Source organism: Cervus elaphus, chromosome X (assembly GCF_910594005.1).
Source record: "Cervus elaphus chromosome X, mCerEla1.1, whole genome shotgun sequence".
NCBI classification, from domain to species: Eukaryota; Metazoa; Chordata; class Mammalia; order Artiodactyla; family Cervidae; genus Cervus; species Cervus elaphus.
The window spans coordinates 99070584-99088520 of NC_057848.1; the positions used below are offsets into that span (position 1 = coordinate 99070584).

The 17937-nt window shown below is 35.8% G+C and overlaps 1 protein-coding gene across 2 annotated transcripts in view; it reads right to left on the bottom strand.

The window, feature by feature from the left end:
- APOOL (apolipoprotein O like) overlaps nucleotides 1-17937 on the bottom strand; it is a 99094-nt gene that overhangs the window by 10454 nt on the left and 70703 nt on the right. For both annotated transcript variants that reach the window (XM_043896462.1, XM_043896464.1), the window contains exons 3-8: nucleotides 15165-15284; nucleotides 11511-11565; nucleotides 9767-9865; nucleotides 2432-2523; nucleotides 548-655; nucleotides 253-364 (exon numbers count right to left, since the gene is read on the bottom strand). In XM_043896462.1, coding sequence (XP_043752397.1) covers nucleotides 253-364; nucleotides 548-655; nucleotides 2432-2523; nucleotides 9767-9865; nucleotides 11511-11565; nucleotides 15165-15284 — 586 coding nt within the window. The remainder of the gene's footprint in view (nucleotides 1-252; nucleotides 365-547; nucleotides 656-2431; nucleotides 2524-9766; nucleotides 9866-11510; nucleotides 11566-15164; nucleotides 15285-17937) is intronic.

Sequence of the window (17937 nt, forward strand, 5' to 3'; positions counted from 1 at the left end):
CAAGAAATGGAAAACTGGTATCTCTTCTATGTAGATGTGACACATTGTTATAGCCTATAAGCTAGAAGAATCCAGAAAGACACATTTTCCTCTACCTGATTGAGAACTTCACAACCTAAAAAGATACACAGACTACAGATATGAGAAGGACAAAACATTTATGAAAACACATAAATAAATTCAAACTACTAACTATACTCCTATAAAGTTATTTAAGAAAATAATTTTAAAAATGAATTATTCCAAACAAACCTGATGTAGATTTGGTCTTTGTTTCAGAGCTGAGTTCTGTTGGCAAAGGCACTGAATGTTTCAGGTTGTGAGTTGTTTCTGCAGGTGTTTCTATTTCATCAGCACTTCCTAGCTGTTTACCAAAAAAATTTTTCTTTCATAAGTAAACTATTTTACTAAAAGAATAAAATATCCTAAAAAATTATAGCATGCAAGGTAGTATATTCCTTCATCTCTTTTCATTCCATCCTTGACCTCTGTCTAGGACATCCACCTAAACAAAACAGTCTACATTTTTAGTCCATTTAAACTCTACCTTAGTTTTTTCTTTATGTTCAGGAAGTTTTTTGTTGTTTTTTGTCCACAGTGATTTAACAGCTTCATACACTTGCTGGCTTGTAGCATATGCCTTTTTCCCAGCTACCTAATTAAAACAAAAAGTGAGTCAAATAATACAAATTTTTAAAAGTTAAAATAACAAATATTAAAGAAAAAATTATGTCTTGTATTTTATATGAAAAACCATGTCAGAATCAACAGTAAAGCTATAAGTCTCTAGATCATGATAACACACAGCTTCATTTTCTATATCTTATACAAAAAATTATTTGCCTCATGATATATATTATTTTGAGGTGTGATTTTTTTTCTTTTTTTTTTCCATGTCTTTTTTTTATTTTTTGCATCATGCTATTCTTTTTTTTTTTTTCCAGTGGGTTTTGTCATACATTGACATGAATCAGCAATAGATTTACACATATTCCCCATCCCGATCTCCCCTCCCACCTCCCTCTCCACCCGATTCCTCTGGGTCTGTCACAGAGATGTTTCCATATCAGCTTATATACTGGAAGATCTGCTTCTAATAGCTGCACAGTGTGTACTCTATAATGAACACATCATAATTCATTTAACAAATCCCCTATTGATGGGCATATGAACATTATGATTTGTTTAACAAATCCTTTGATGATGGGCATCCTTTTTTTCTTTTGGCAAGTATAACCATGCTGTAATTAGCACCCTTCCACAAATAACTGGGATCATATACCCTTGTGGTAATTGCTTGGGTATATCATTACATTTTAATTTTTGATACTATTGCCACATTGCCTTCAGAAATTCAGCACTGTACTGTAGCAATTTACACTCTCACAAGAGTATATAACTATTTTCCAACTCAATTTCTCAGCAGCAATTTTATGAATCTTTTAAATCTTTGCCAAATGGAAAGGCTAAAAACCAATATCTAAATGATCTTTTAAATTTGGATTTATTTGGTTGCTGATGAAGTTAAGCATCTTTAATATATTAGGCCATTTACGTTTCTTATTTTGTGGATTGTTTGTTCATATACTTTCTTCATTTTCTTAAGAGGGCGTTCATTGTTTTCCTATTGATATATAGAAGCTTTTCATATATGGAAGGATATTATTTAGTCCTGTGTTCAGTTCAGTTCAGTTCAGTTCAGTTGCTCAGTCGTGTCCGACTCTTTGCGACCCCATGAATCACAGCATGCCAGGCCTCCCTGTCCATCACCACCTCCCAGAGTTTACTTAAACTCATGTCCTGTGTTATATATGTGCAAATAAGTTTCCCAATTTTTCATTTATCCTTTAACTTTGTATATGGTATATCATGATCAACAGAAATGTATGACTTTGATGCAGTAAAATACATTATTTTTTTTTTCCTTTGATGGCTTCTGGCTGTGTTTTAAGAAGGCCTTTCCTATCTCAAGATTATACAAAAATACCTTTCTGCTCTTCTAATATTTTATAGCATTATATTTTCTCATTATATCTTTATTCCACCTGCAATATTTTTGCATGATATTTGGTAAAGGTCAAAGTACTTTTCTGAAATGTCAATTATTCCACACATTTCTTGAATAGTCCACCTTTTCTTTACACACTGATCTGAAATGCCACTTGTAGCTTAATTCTCAAGCCAGCATTTATATTGTTGAATTATATTTTAACAAATTAATCCTATTTATTTGTGATAATCATGTAATTAACAATGGCATTAACAAGCTGAGATGCTAATGTGATTTTGCTAACAGAGTTGCCAGCAGAGTTAATACCAACTATATTTCCCTGAAAATTAAATGTTAAAGGTACTGTGTGACATTTAAATATTGTCACACTGAGAATTTAAACAAATACTGAAATGAAGCTATCACTTAAAAAGAGCTTACCTTTGCAATTATTACTGATTGAACAGGGTAGCAAACAGTAGCTCCCAAAGTGGCCAATCCCAATGGATAAGCAATTCTCTTAAACCGAGAACCTGTAACATTCAAACAAACTATTAAACTCCAAACAGATGCTGCCAGACACTTGATGCTTTTATAACTTTAATGTTTTCTTTGTTCTGTTTTAAGCCATCATTTATGCTAAGTTATTTTTTAGGTAAAAATACCAGTCAAGATGAGAGATAAAATGTCCTTAAGTATTACAGTTCAATTAATATCCCTTAGTTGTCACGTTCAATTTAAGAAAAGTATTCTCAATCTAACATTGATAATTACCTACACAAAGGGGGTTGATGATTTTCTTCTTTTTAAAAGCTAGGCATTTTTTCATGTCCTAAGAAACCCAGAGTTGTAGCCACAGCTTTTCCAAGTTTGTAACACCATGTTAAACTGAAATGGACTCTTTTCAGATATTTTTTTTAAACTAAGTCTCTAGAAAGCTGAAATGATCCAACTAATAAAGTTAAAGATTTTAAAAGGTACATAACTCCTTCATGTCATTGTTTCAGAATACTGAAGTAATAGTTTAATAATTGCAAGTAACTTGTAATAATTCATTCATTTTCACTACTGCCTTAATTAAGCATCTAGGAGTCATTTTGAAACTTTGTTTAAAGTAGCAAAATTCTTTAAAAAAAAATCTTCCAAATAGAACCTCACTAGGAATTGATGCTTTTGAACTGTGGTGTTGGAGAAGACTCTTGACAGTCCCTTGGACTGCAAGGAGATCCAACCAGTCCATCCTAAAGGAGATCAGTCCTGGGTGTTCATTGGAAGGACTGATGCTGAAGCTGAAACTCCAATACTTTGGCCACCTCATGCGAAGAGTTGACTCATTGGAAAAGACCCTGATGCTAGGAGGGATTGGGGGCGGGAGGAGAAGGGGATGACAGAGGATGAGATGGCTGGATGGCATCACTGACTCAATGGACATGTGTTTGAGTAAACTCCAGGAGTTTGTGTTAGATAGGGAGGCCTGGTGTGCTGCGATTCATGGGCTCACAAGGAGTCAGACACTACTAAGCAACTGAACTGAACTGACTGAGGAACTTCATATATAAAATCTATAGACTTGAAGTTACTCTAGTTAGCCTGAGGAAGTGAGGCTCATTATAAAGCCCTACCTACACGGCTTTTCCAGAATTCCTATATCACCCCTGAACACTTTCATGGAACCCTAGATTCTACAGAATAATTTGAAACCCACTACTCTAAGCCATAGCTTAGTTCAAACAGACTGTTAGTTCAAAACAGCATGTATCTTAAATACTTGTCTGGGTACCCTTGACTTTAAATATGATCTGGGAAATTATTATAGATGATGGGATTTCTAATTATGGTAAGTACTTTTATTCTCTGGAACAGAATTTACAACTCAATTAAAATATGAGACAGTTTATCTGGTATATCAGTAAAATATACCAGTTTATCTGGTATATCAGAAAAATATAGCAGGCAACTTCACAGTTTAGGGAAGGTAAAACAAGATGTATTTCTCTATCTGGTTTTGACTATTAGTAATGAGGCCTTCTACAGTCATGTCTATAATAGACTAAGCATTGAGGGAGGTGGGTAGGTAGGCTGCTTCAACCTTTAGTTTTACTATCCTTTAGATATAGACTGGTTTTGGTGATATTGGGAAAGAAGGTCTAATTATATTAAAATAGGTCTTGTTCACTATTGTCCTAGTATCTGTAGTTTGGTTCTTCATTTTCAGTTCAGTTTAGTCGCTCAGTCGTGTCCGACTCTGCGACCCCATGAATCGCAGCACACCAGGCCTCCCTGTCCATCACAGACTCTTGGCGTTTACTCAAACTCATGCCCATCGAGTCGGTGATGCCATCCAGCCATCTCATCCTCTGTCGTCCCCTGCTCCTCCCACCCCCAATCCCTTCCAGCATCAGGGTCTTTTCCAATGAGTCAACTCTTCACATGAAGTGGCCAAAGTATTGGAGTTTCAGCTTCAGCATCAGTCCTTCCAATGAACACCCAGGACTGATCTCCTTTAGGATGGACTGGTTGGATCTCCTTGAAGTCCAAGGGACTCTCCATAGTTCAAAAGCATCAATTTTTCGGCGCTCAGCTTTCTTCAGAGTCCAACTCTCACATCCATACATGACCACTGGAAAACCCATAGCCTTGACTAGACGGACCTTTGTTGGCAAAGTAATGTCTCTGCTTTTTAATATGCTATCTAGGTTGGTCATCACTTTCCTTCCAAGGAGTAAGCGTCTTTTAATTTCATGGCTGCAGTCATCATCTGCAGTGATTTTGGAGTCCAAAAAGATAAAGTCTGACACTGTTTCCACTGTCTCCCCATCTATTTCCCATGAGGTAATGGGACCAGATACCATGATCTTAGTTTTCTGAATGTTAACCTTTAAGCCAACTTTTTCACTCTCCTCTTTCACTTTCATCAAGAGGCTCTTTAGTTCTTCTTCACTTTCTGCCATATGGGTGGTGTCATCTGCGTATCTGAGGTTATTGATATTTCTCCCGGCAATCTTGATTCCAGCCTGTGCTTCTTCCGGCCCAGTAAAATCAGTCCTTGATTTTACTGACCTAATATTTCTTAATGTAGGTTTCCTTGACTCAGCCAAATTCTAATTCTGCTGCTCCTAAACTTGGAAGGTGGCAGGTTTTCCTTGATGTGTCATCTTATTTTATTCATTATTTACTTTTTTTGTAGTTGCTATACTTTTAAAATTCATTTTAAAATTGAAGTATAACCATTTCTTTATTGGTAAACATTGAATAGTATAGTATTCTCAAATCAACTATCCAAATGTTTAGTGTTGAATATTGCATATGCTTAGATTTGTTTTGTTTTTTCATATGACTATATGTCTATGGGAAAAAATTGAAGTGTGTTTGATTTACAATGTTGTGTTAGTTTCAGGTGTATAGCAAAGTGATCCAGTTATATATATATATTCTCTTTCAGACTCTTTTCCATTATTGGTTATTACAATATATTGAATATAGTTCCCTTGTTATATCATTGTTTATCTAGCTTATATATAGTAGTGTGTATATATTAATCCCAAACTCCTAATTTCCCTCCCTCTCTCCTCCCCACTATCCCCTTTGATAACCATAAGTTTGTTTTCTATGTCTATGATTCTATTTCTATTTTTTAAATAAGTTCATTTATATTATTTAGATTCCCCATATAAGTGATATCATATGATATCTGTCTTTCTGTTACTTCACTTACTATGATAATTTCTAGGTCCATCCATGTTGCTGTAAATGGCATTATTTCATTCTTTTTTATGGCTGAGTAATAATATTCCATTCTATCTGTGTGTATATGTACACACATCACATATTCTTTATTATTTTAAATATTAAAAGATTTACATTCATCCTCTCTTGATAAGAAAGGCCAGTTTACAAGACAATAAATTGCATTTGTGTTCAAGTGCCCTATTCTTATAAGTAGGAAATGACTCTAGACATAGTCACTAACTAGCTATGTAATATGTACTATGCAATCATTGAATGATTTCCTTTCTCTAGACCTCTATCTGTAACATTATAGGATTACACTAAACCAACATCTTTCATACTTTTTTGACCATGACTCACACTGAAGAACAAATTTTGACCTATCTCTGTTTCTATTTCTCTTTCACATACAAACACACACACACACACACACACACACTACTGAAACAAAAGTTTCACAATATTTATCCATACGGAGTACAAAACACTCTTATATTTGCTATCCTCCTCTATTTTGTTTTTGAATAAAATGCTTCCTGAGAATCACCATATTTAATTCACTACCTACTTATAAACTGAGCTCTGTAATTAAAAAAAAATTCGATTAGATTATTCTAGCTCTGACACTTTGGAGTCATTGTGGATGACCTAAGGAACAGTCTCTCTTACAAGTGGATTGTGAGAACTGAGTAATACACTTTGGCCAGTCTCCTTTAAAATTGAATTTTTTGTCTTATTGTCACATATGGTGATCTTGGTTTTCAATGTCTTTCCTAACAAATAATTTATAGTATGTATGCAATTAAAGGTTGCATATAGTGTTAGAATAAAAACTATGATACAAGGAGCCATTAATATTATCTATAAGGAAAGTGTTAGATCTGTTGTGATAGATACATGGGCTATAGTAGAATGCTGGAATGTTCTTATAACTTATAGAGGTTTTATATCTGATTAGGTATATTTGGGTTAAGGCTACTTTAAGGACTAAAGCCCGGTAAGCCAACCATAATGCATCTGACGTCAAACTCCAGGCTGGTTCAGAACTGTGGTTCAGCTGGTTCTAACCATGTTTAATTTAGTTTAGAGATAATGACTGGCATTGGGAGACAGAGGATAAATGGAAGGTGCTCAAAATGGCTAATGACCAGAGAACTGACCAGCTTAGTAAGGGCTTAAGTAAGGAGGGTAGGCAGTAATTCCTACTGAGAGAGATTTCCATACCAGAGATGGAAGATGGGCAAATACAAAATTCACCATGTGTTTAGGAGAGTTATTTAATGATGTGCAGAAAAGAGTTAACATATGCCCAAGACTGCTACTGTTAGTAAGGTATGCTTGCAAGACTGGCTGGCACCTGGAAACCTGACTGGTAAGTAGTTCACTACACTAAGAGAAAATGTTTCTGGAATCACAAGAATGGTTCAGTTCAGTTCAGTTGCTCTGTCGTGTCTGACTCTTCACGACCCCATAGACCACAGTACGCCTGGCTTCCCTGTCCATCACCAACTCCCGGAGTTTACTCAAACTCATGTCCATCGAGTCGGTGATGCCATCCAACCATCTCATCCTCTGTCGTCCCCTTCTCCTTCCGCCTTCAATCTTTCCCAGTATCAGGGTCTTTTCAAATGAGTCAGTTCTTCGCATCAGGTGGCCAAAGTATTGGAGTTTCAGCTTTAGCATCAGTCCTTCCAATGAATATTCAGGGCTTACTTCCTTTAGGATTCACTGGTTGGGTCTCCTTGCAGTCCAAGGGACTCTCAAGAGTCTTCACCAACACCATGGTTCAAAAGCATCAATTCTTTGGTGCTCAGCTTTCTTTATAGTCCAACTCTCACAAATAACATGGTTTATGCTGAACAACTATTGATATTTTCCTTCTGGGAGTCTGGAATCTTGGTACATGCCAGACAAACAGTGTTTATATGACTAGCCTCCAATAATAGCCTTGGTCACTCAGTCTCTAATGAGCTTCTCTGACTGACAACATCTCATAAGTATTGTCACAATTCATTAGTGGAGGAATTAGGTGCATCTTATGACTTATACAAGGAGCCTGGCGGGCTTCAGTCCATAGGGTCACAAAGAGTTGGACATGACTCAAGTGACTGAGCACACACACATGACTTACACGACTCTACTGGGAGAAAACTCCTGGAAGCTTGTAATTCGTTTCCTCTAAGCTTTGTCTGATGTATCTTTTCCCTTTGTTGATTTTACTTTGCATCCTTTCAATGGAATAAATCTTAGCCATGAATATGACTATAGGTTGAATCCCCTAAGTCTTCTGAGCTAACCATCAAACCTGGGAGTGGCTGTGGGGACTCTCTCTGTAGAAGTGGTATAGTGAGAAGGAAGGACAAAGTTGGTAGAGATACAGAGTACAAAGATGAAAAGAAATCAAATATATTAACCCTCATGTGCTGAATGAGAGTAGTGAGTGAGTTGTCTACCTCAGAATCTCCATTCCCAGCTAGCTGATGTCAGTTCCAACAACCTTGATCAGGATGAGACCAAGAGGGAATAATTTTTTTTCTGAGATATATCAGTATCTCTGTCTCAATTTCTTAATATAGTCCCCCAAATACAGGTGTTCACAACTAAGCAAAGAAAAGTAGTTTGAGTGGTTAGTATACATTATTATATAAATGTAAAATTTTTAAGATCTTTTAATAGCAATAGATTATTAAGATCTTGTCAAAAATAATGTTGTCTAAAAGATGAAAAACAAAATGATAAATTACAATTTTAAAAGGAACAGCTATATATTTTTCAAATTTTATTTTTAAATGACCATTCAGGAAATTCAACTTTTGGGGGGGTTCAGTTCTATCCATTTTAATATATGTACAGAGTCATGAAACCACGACTACAATCAGGGTATGTTCTATCACTCCTAAAAATTATCTTATGTTATCCCTTTGTAGTCACACCTTTCCCCCACTCCTAACCCCTGTGAACCACTGACTTATTCTTTGTCACTAAAGTTTTGCCTTTTTGAGAATAATATGAATGGAATCATACATTGTGTAACTTTTTAAGACTGGCTTCTTTAACTCAGATTCATCAAGATTGTTGTACGTGTCAATGGTTCATTCCTTTTGTTCCTAAGTAGTATTCCTTTGTATGAACGTGCCATAGATTAGTTCACTGTTGAAAGACATTTATGTTGTTTGCAGCTTTCGGTGGTTATGAATGGAGTTACTATAAATACACCAGGGAAGCCTGGCATGCTGCAGCTCATGGGGTCGCAAAGAGTCAGACACGACTGGGCGAATGAACAACAACAACTATAAACATTAGTGTACAGGTTATCCAGAGTAAATACCCAAGAGTGGGAATACTGGATCTCATAGTAATTACATGTTTAACTTTATGAGAAACTGTCAGGCTATTTTCCAGGATGGCTATCTCATTTTGTATTCCCACCAAAAGTGTACAAGAGTGTCAGTTGCTCTGCATTCTCAACTACATTTTGTATGAGCATTCTTCTTAATTTGAGATATTCTAATAGGTATGTATTGTTATCTCACTGTATCTTTTAAAAATATATATTTATTTTTTAATTGAAGGATGATTGCTTTACAGAATTTTGCTTTCTGTCAAACATCAACAAGAATCAGTCATAGGTGCAACCACATACCCTCCCTCCTGAGCCTCCCTCCCATCTCCCTCCCTCTCGAACCCTTCTAGATTGTTACAGAGTTCCTTGCATCATACAGCAAATTCCCATTGACTATCTATTTTACATATGGTATTGTAAGTTTCCATGTTACTCTCATCATACATCTCACTAACTGTAGTTTTAATTTGCATTTCCCTAATAACTAATGATATTGGACTTCTTTTGGAATCACTCTATTTCTAAAAACACAAAAAAGTCTTCGTGAAAGTAAAGTAACACATGGTACTATACAATCTAAAAACTTTTTACATTAGCCTATCCTAGTAATATTCAATAAGGGATATGAGGTTTTCCTGTAGCAGTAAAATTCAGAAATTAGTATAATAGCATTGAAAGAGGGAATATATATATTTTAACCTTACCTTTTCTTGCTGAAATGAAGCCTGCCAATCCTGAAACTGTAATCACTCCAATTTTTGGAAGAAAATCTCGAGGTGGATTCTTCAGATATATATATGCATCTCAAGAAATCAGTTAAAATTAATATGAATAATTTACAATTGGGCATTCATATCAGTATGATGAAAAGTTAAGAGATTTGCTAAGATAATAGCAGATGATTTAAACATTCGTGAGAGCCAACTCACTGGAAAAGACCATGATGCTGGGAAAGATCAAAGACAAAAGGAGAAGGGGATGAGATGGTTGAATAGCATCACTGGCTCAATGGATGAGTTTGAGCAAACTCCAGGAGATAGTGAAGGACAGAGGAGCCTGGCAGGCTACAGTCCATGGGGTTGCAAACAGCTGGACAAGGCTTAGCGACTGAACAACAACAAAAAGAACTACACAAAATAATGATTTGAGCAGCAACTTAAAAAGCCAGTTATAATAGTTACCTGCTACAAAATAAAAATCTTCCTTCCACAGCTTATTTTATAGCATTTGTTTTCTTAATAGAGGTGATTATTACATTTTAATGAAACATAATGCTAGAGTGCACACCTTAAGATGGATTACTATAAAGTAAATTCCTGATTGTGTATGCACAATAATGGAAATGCTTCTGGCCTTATCTATTTAAACAATGGTAGGATCCAGAAAGAATTGAAATAGATACTTTATTAAGGAACTTTGAATAAGAGTCTAGTAAAACATGCAGCTACCACACTGTGCTTGTCACACTATCCCCCAGTAACCTCAGAATAGTTGTTGCTCTCAGTTAAAACCAATGATCAGAGTACAGACAAAAAAATAGATGGAGAGTGGGTGGAGGTCCAGATTTCTTGACTTTTTTATATGTTTATATGGTTTCCAGTTCCATGAAACCCCCAGAAACACTTCTATCACAATTATTTAATTATTTAATGGAGTTCATTTATTTAATATTCCTCAAGGCTGATGAGGCATATAACTTGGAATTAATTAGAATTAATCTCTACACACATTATATGATGATACATATACAGGTTATCAATATCAGTGACATTTAAAAATTTTAGCTAATCTTTCTGTCCCTACCCCCCATACACATTTATTTTGACAACTGTCTTAGGCTAAGAAGGGAGCTATATCTGCTGCCAAACTTCATTATCAAATTAACAAGTCAAATACAATTGTTTTCCAACATTGGCTCAAATATTCTAGGGTGACTAACTGAAGTACTTTTTCCGAGCAATTGGTAGCAAACTACTATGCATTTTAACAGCAAACAGTACTTATTTAAACTAACTAATAATAATGGAGATATATTTCAGTTTATGGTTTACGAGTATGTAATATGGGTTTTGTAACCAAAACAGTTTGAGCCCAGGTGTTACCACTTATTAGCTATGTGACCTTGGTAATCCACTTAACCCTTCTAAACCACAGATTCCTCATCTATAAAATGGGAGTAAGTATAATACCAACATTCACAGGTTTGCTACAAAATTAAAATGGATAAATTATGTAAAATGCTTATTATAGTGCCTCAGCATATAACAATTGCTAAATAAATAATGGATACCATTGCTTTATTATTGTCATAAACTGCTATATGGAGTATCTTCTGAGTTGGTAAAACATGATAATGGATAACACTCCAAGTTTGTTTTCTCACATGTAAACACTGCAAGTTAAAAAGACAGTAGAACATTTCTGAATATAGATGGTTCACTCACCTACCTTTTCCAAATTGCACTGTATCCATTATCCCATTTTTCACAAAGACATAAACACCCTAAGTAAAAAGGGGGGGAAAAAGGACATCTGTATTTTTGAAGATATTGATAATTAGATCAAATAGCCCACATCTCTGAGAGTGTATGAAATTTCACCAAAATAAATCTAGCTTCTCTATTATCTATCAGAATACTTCTTGAACTTAGCTTCTCTTCTTATTTTTCATCTATTTAACATGGATAATACATGTTAGTATTTTCCTCATATAAATGGGTAAAGTAATGCCTAGAAAACACATCAGAGCTGCTCACAGAAAAATTATTACAGAAATACAAAGATTTATCATCTTATTTTTTGACAGTGTAGAAAAATGAATGGAATTTTTTAAAAGCATGAAGAGAGCTATATTTCAGCTTAGAAGCAACATCTGATTAATAAAGATGCACTACAATATTGTAAAGTAATTAGCCTCCAACTAATAAAAATAAATGAAAAAAAAAGATGCAACAGCAACAACATTAATGATTTGTAGAGAAAACAAAAAGCCTAAACAAAGTGTTTCATCTCCCTTTTTTCTTAGTGTGCATTCAGTTCAGTTCAGCTGCTCAGTTGTGTCTGACTTTTGCGACACCATGGACTGCAGCAAGCCAGGCTTCCCTGTCCATCACCAACTCCCGGAACTTGCTCAAACTCATGTCCATCGAGTCAGAGACGCCATCCAACCATCTCATCCTCTGTTGTCCCCTTCTCCTCCCACCTTCAATCTTTCCCAGTATCAGGGTCTTTTCCAATGAGTCAGTTCTTTGCATCAAGTGGCCAGAGTATTAAAGTTTCAGCTTCAGCACCAGTCCTTCCAATGAATATTCAGGACTGATTTCCTTTAGGATGGACTAGTTGGATCTCCTTGCAGTCCAAGGGACTCTCAAGAGTCTTCTCCAACACCACAGTTCAAAAGCATCAATTCTTCGGCGCTCAGCTTTCTTTATGGTCCAACTCTCACATCCATACATGACTACTGGAAAAACCATAGCTTTGACTATATGGACCTTGTCAGCAAAGTAATATCTCTGCTTTTAATATGCTGTCTGTGTTTGTCATAGCTTTTCTTCCAAGGAGCAAGTGTCTTTTAATTTCATGGCTGCAGTCACCATCTGCAGTGATTTTGGAGCCAAAGAAAATAAAGTTTGTCACTGTTTCCATTGTTTCCCCGTCTATTTGCCATGAAGTGATGGGACCGAATGCCATGATCTTAGTTTTTTGAATATTGAGCTTTATAGTGTGCATTAGAAAAATAAATAAGACATTTATCTTAGGATAGAAATCATCCTACACAGACTGCTGTTCATCTTGTTTTTTCAATAGGAACATAAATTCTCTGCAAATCAAGATCATATTAACCCACTGGAGGGATTAAAGCTTTAAATCAAATTCCTCCTTTTACCTGTTTCTATTTTAATACAGGAAATATTGTTACACACATTTTTTCAATAGGTATTATCTCAATTACATCAGAAGAAAAATGAAGGTATGGAATAATTTACCAGTACCAATTGCCCATTGTCATGCTGTATTCTATCAATGGAACTCCAAAACACAGTGTAAATATATAGTCTCCTTCTATGAACTAGATGCTATGAAATCATGGAATGAAAACAACAAAAGAAAACAACAATGACAACAATAAAAGATTTTCAAAGCAAAGAAAATAGAAATAATTCCATTAAATAAGAAAGAAATGTTATTGCTATTGACAAAGTATTAGTAACTTTGTCTCAGATACTTTCATGATGATCAGATGCAGAACCTGTTCATTGTGTTTTAAAGCTATACAAACCAACACGTGCCCTAATTGCCACTGAGCTATTTCTCCTTAGGGACTGTCTCTTGAAAAAATGTTTACCTTCGAAGTTATAATACTTACAGACCAGTTGATTGGGAATCATGTAACTGTTGAGGAAGAAAACTAGTCACTGCTTTTGGGGAATTTTCCTTAGCTGTGTTTAGGGATTCACTTTTACCACTGGAGGTCACTGCTACTTAAATTTCAAAACACTAAGGAACAGGAATAGAAAATGAATTTGCCCTCCATGATTCTAAGTTTAATGCAGAATGTAATTTGAGTCAGAGGTAATTTTTAGAGAATAGATTATTTTTTAAAAGAAAATTAGAGAGGAAACGTTTACATTGAAGATGAAATGCATTTGAAAGCACCCTCCTTCAACCTATTCAGTTCAGCATATTAACAGAATAAAAAGTTATTTTGGTCTTAAATTGGGTGACGGTAACAATACCAATTTAAAGATCCCTCAGGAACAATTTCCCTCACTGAAAACAACTTTGAGGACACTATGGAAAATGAGATCTCAAGAGACTTCAGTCTGAATCATCCAGATGTTGACATATAGTCTCATGGGCATGATTCAGACCCTATTAGTTAAGCTATTTCTTGCTAAGATCAAACCATAGTACAACTAGTCAAACTATTAAGGGTGTGTTAAAAGTCTATCGGAATTTTTTGACAAGCATAAAATAAAACACCATATATTCATCAGATGTTTGAAATGCCAGCTGAAATGACCATAGTTCAAACATTTGCTATTTAAGAACATTAGAATTTTCTTTCTAAAAAGAATGGATTAGAAACAAAAAAGGCACAAGGGTTCACAATTGATAGGTTAGATTTGTGGTTATTAGGTCACAATGATTAAAATAATCGTACCAACATTATCACTATGACATTTACACTGGAAATGTTGATGTTAGCATACCTCTATGTGGATGTGATAATGAAACAGCAGTAATGTACTAGCTTATTCCACCATTCTACTGCTGGATAGTGTTGATTCAAAGCTAAGTATTAAAATAAGGTGAATTCTATTTTGCCCAATAGATGACTACAGTCAGAAATGTCTTATGAACCAAACCCATTATGTTTACGTTTTACTTAGTCAAATAAGGAACAATGCAGAAGTAACCTCAGAACTTCATGTAAAAACTCAAGCAATGTTTTGTACATGCCATGTGACATAAATTATTGTTGAACTTCTTTAATCTATGCAGTAGTGGTAGAGTACATTATATATGGCCACAAATTTTTTGCTGCTACTCATACTGAGAGATGGTATCTAATTTCTCTCCCATAAAAACTGGGTTGGCCTTAGTGACTTTATTTAACAACAAAATGTTGTACAAGTAACCTTCCTGGACATTTTAAGATGGGTAAGAAGCTTGGTGAATTGTGACTAGGGCCTCTTGCAACATTTTATCTAGAAGCCCTGAACTGTCCATATAACTTATCTGACTACCTGAGGCTGGGTGTAGATGCTTCAGTCAACATTCCCAGCTGAGCCCAGCCTTATAGCCATCTGTGACAAGGTGCCAGTGATGAGAATGAAGCTGTCTTGGACTCTGTAGATCAGTTCATTCACCTGACAAATGCCACTGAGTGACCTTTGTCAATACCATATGCGACAGAAGAATCAGCTATCTGAAGTATGATTAAATTTCTGACTCACAAAATCATGAGTTAGAATAGTTACTATTTTAAGCCATTAAGTTTTGGGGCAGTTTGTTATACATCAGTGGATAACTGGAACAATTGTTATGTAAGACAAATGAGAACCCTCTGATATTAAACCACTATCAGAATTCACTTACCTTGCACCAGCCAATGTAACGACCAGTTGTAGTGCGAATGGATGCAAAGCCCATTTGTAAATGACCAGGCTGCTCTTCAACATATTTAGACTGGAGAGGTGGTGCAGTATATATGGGGAGCTAGAAGGGAAAAAGTTCATGTCAAAAATATAAAATAGCTGAACTTCTTTTTTCCAGCATATGGCAGAATAAGAATCCTTATCAACCTTCCTACTGAAAACAACTGAAAAATACTGATAAAATATATTTTGCGTGTGTGCTAGGTCACTTCAGTCACATCCGACTCTTTGCGACCCTATGGACTATGTAGCCCACCAGGCTCCTCCAGGCAAGAATACTGGAGTGGGTTGCCATGCCCTTCTCCAGGGAATCTTCCTGACCCAGGGATCGAATCTGCATCTCTTATGTCTCCTGCATTGGCAGGTGAGTTCTTTACCACTAACGCCACCTGGGAAGACAAAAATATATTTTAAACCATCTTAAATGCAGGAATAACCTGGTAACCTGTTTATAAAGACTATTCAAAAGCCAGACATTAGGTGAAGGCAAAAATGCAGAGATGAACAACAAAACCAACTTCTACCTTGATGTCATTTGCTGTGAAACAGATGGTTAATGGAGTATGGATTCAGAAAACAAAACCCAGAATGAGCTTGAGGTGGGCAATCTTACTGGAGACCCTTTAAAAACTGGCATCTCAAGTTGCTGCACCCCAAATTAAGGTTGAGCTAGAAATAAATATTTCATTGCAAGGGGCTGTTAGGATAACTGATTGTCTCAAAGACTGGTCACTGAGTAGAGAAGAAAGAACATTTCCTAAGAATTGGCAGTCACAAGTGAGAACTCATAAACTATAGCACAAAACTATCTCAATAATCTAAGAAATCTCAAATCAAGTATACATGTAGTGTGCGCCCAGGCTGGTATCCCCCACAGATATGTAGCAGATGCAAATGAACAGATCCTCTCTGGAGGAAGCCACCCAGACTTCAAAGAACTATAACAGATAAAGTTCTAAGAAATATGAAACCACAATTTTGAAAAATTTAAAAAATTCAAAGAAGCAAAATTAGAAAACATTAGAAAGGATCTTGACAAGAGCTAGCAGAAACAACAAAAGAGCAGAATCAGAACTGCAAAAATGTCTACACTAGAACATATGATATCAAATACATGTATTTTTGTTGTTGTTGTTGACAATGAGGGCTACTCCATTTCTTCTAAGGGATTCTTGCCCACAGTAGTAGATATAATGGTCATCTGAATTAAATTCACCCATTCCTGTTCATTTTAGTTCACTGATTCCTAAAATGTTGATGTTCACTCTTGCCATCTCCTGCTTGACCATGTCCAATTTACCTTGATTCATGAACCTAACATTCCAAGTTCCTATGTACCATTTTTGTCTACAGGATTGGAATTTACTTTCAACACCATACCCATTCACACCTGAGCATCGTTTCTGCTTTAGCCCAGACAATCCATTCTTTCTAGAGCTATTTCTCTGCTCTTCCCCAGTAGCATATCAGACACCTACCGACTTGGGGTGCTCATCGTCCAGAGTCATATATTTTCCCCTTTTCATACTGTTCATGGGTTCTATAGGCAACAATACTGAAGTGGTCTGCCATTCCCTTCTCCAATGGACAACATTTTGCCAGAACTCTCCACCATGACCCATCCGAATTTGGTGACAAGAGTCCGAAATGCAGTACATGGGTACAATCTCAGAAATGACAGAATAATCTCAGTTTGTTCACAAGGCAAACCATTCAATATCACAGTAATCCAAATCTATGCCTCAACCACTAATGCTGAAGAAGCTGAAGTTGTATGGTTATATGAAGACCTACAAGATTTTCTAGAACTAACATCAAAAAAAAAAAATGTCCTTTTCACCATAGGGGATTGGAATGCAAAAGTAGGAAGTCAAGAGTTACCTGGAGTAACAGGCAAGTTTGGCCTTGGGAGTACAAAATGAACTAAAGCAAAGGCTAATAGAGTTTTGTTACAAGAACACAATGGTCATAGCAAACACTTCTTCAAACAACACAAGAGATGACTCACACATGGACATCACCAGATGGTCAATACCAAAATCAGATTATATTCTTTGAAGCCAAAGATGGAGAAGCAAAAACAAGACCAGGAACTGACTGTGGCTCAGATCATGAGCTCCTTATTGAAAAATTCAGGCTTAAATTGAAGAAAGTAGAGAAAATCACTAGATCATTCAGGTATGACTTAAATCAAATTCTTTATGATTATACAATGGAGGTGACAAATAGATTGAAGGGGTTAGATCTGATAGAGTGCTTGAAGAACTATGGATGGGGGTTCACGACATCGTACAGGAGGTGGTGACCAAAATCATTCCACAGAAAAAGAAATGCAAGAAGGCAAAATGGTTGTCTGAGGAAGTCTTACAAACAGCTGAGAAAAGAAGAAAAGCAGAAGGCAAATTAGAAAGGGAAAGGCATACCCAACTGAATGCAGAGTTCCAGAGAGTAGAAAGGAGAGGCAAGAAAGCCTTCCTAAGCTAACAATGAAAAGAAATAGAGGAAAACAATAGAATGGGAAAGACTAGATATCTCTTCAAGAAAACTGGAGATATCAAGGGAATATTTTAATGCAAAGATGGGCACTACAAAGGACAGAAATGGTAAGGACTTAACAGAAGCAGAAGAGATTAAGAGGTAGCAAAAAAAACCACAAAAAACAGAAGAACTATACAAAAGCCTTAAGACCTGGATAACCATGATGTTGTGGTCAC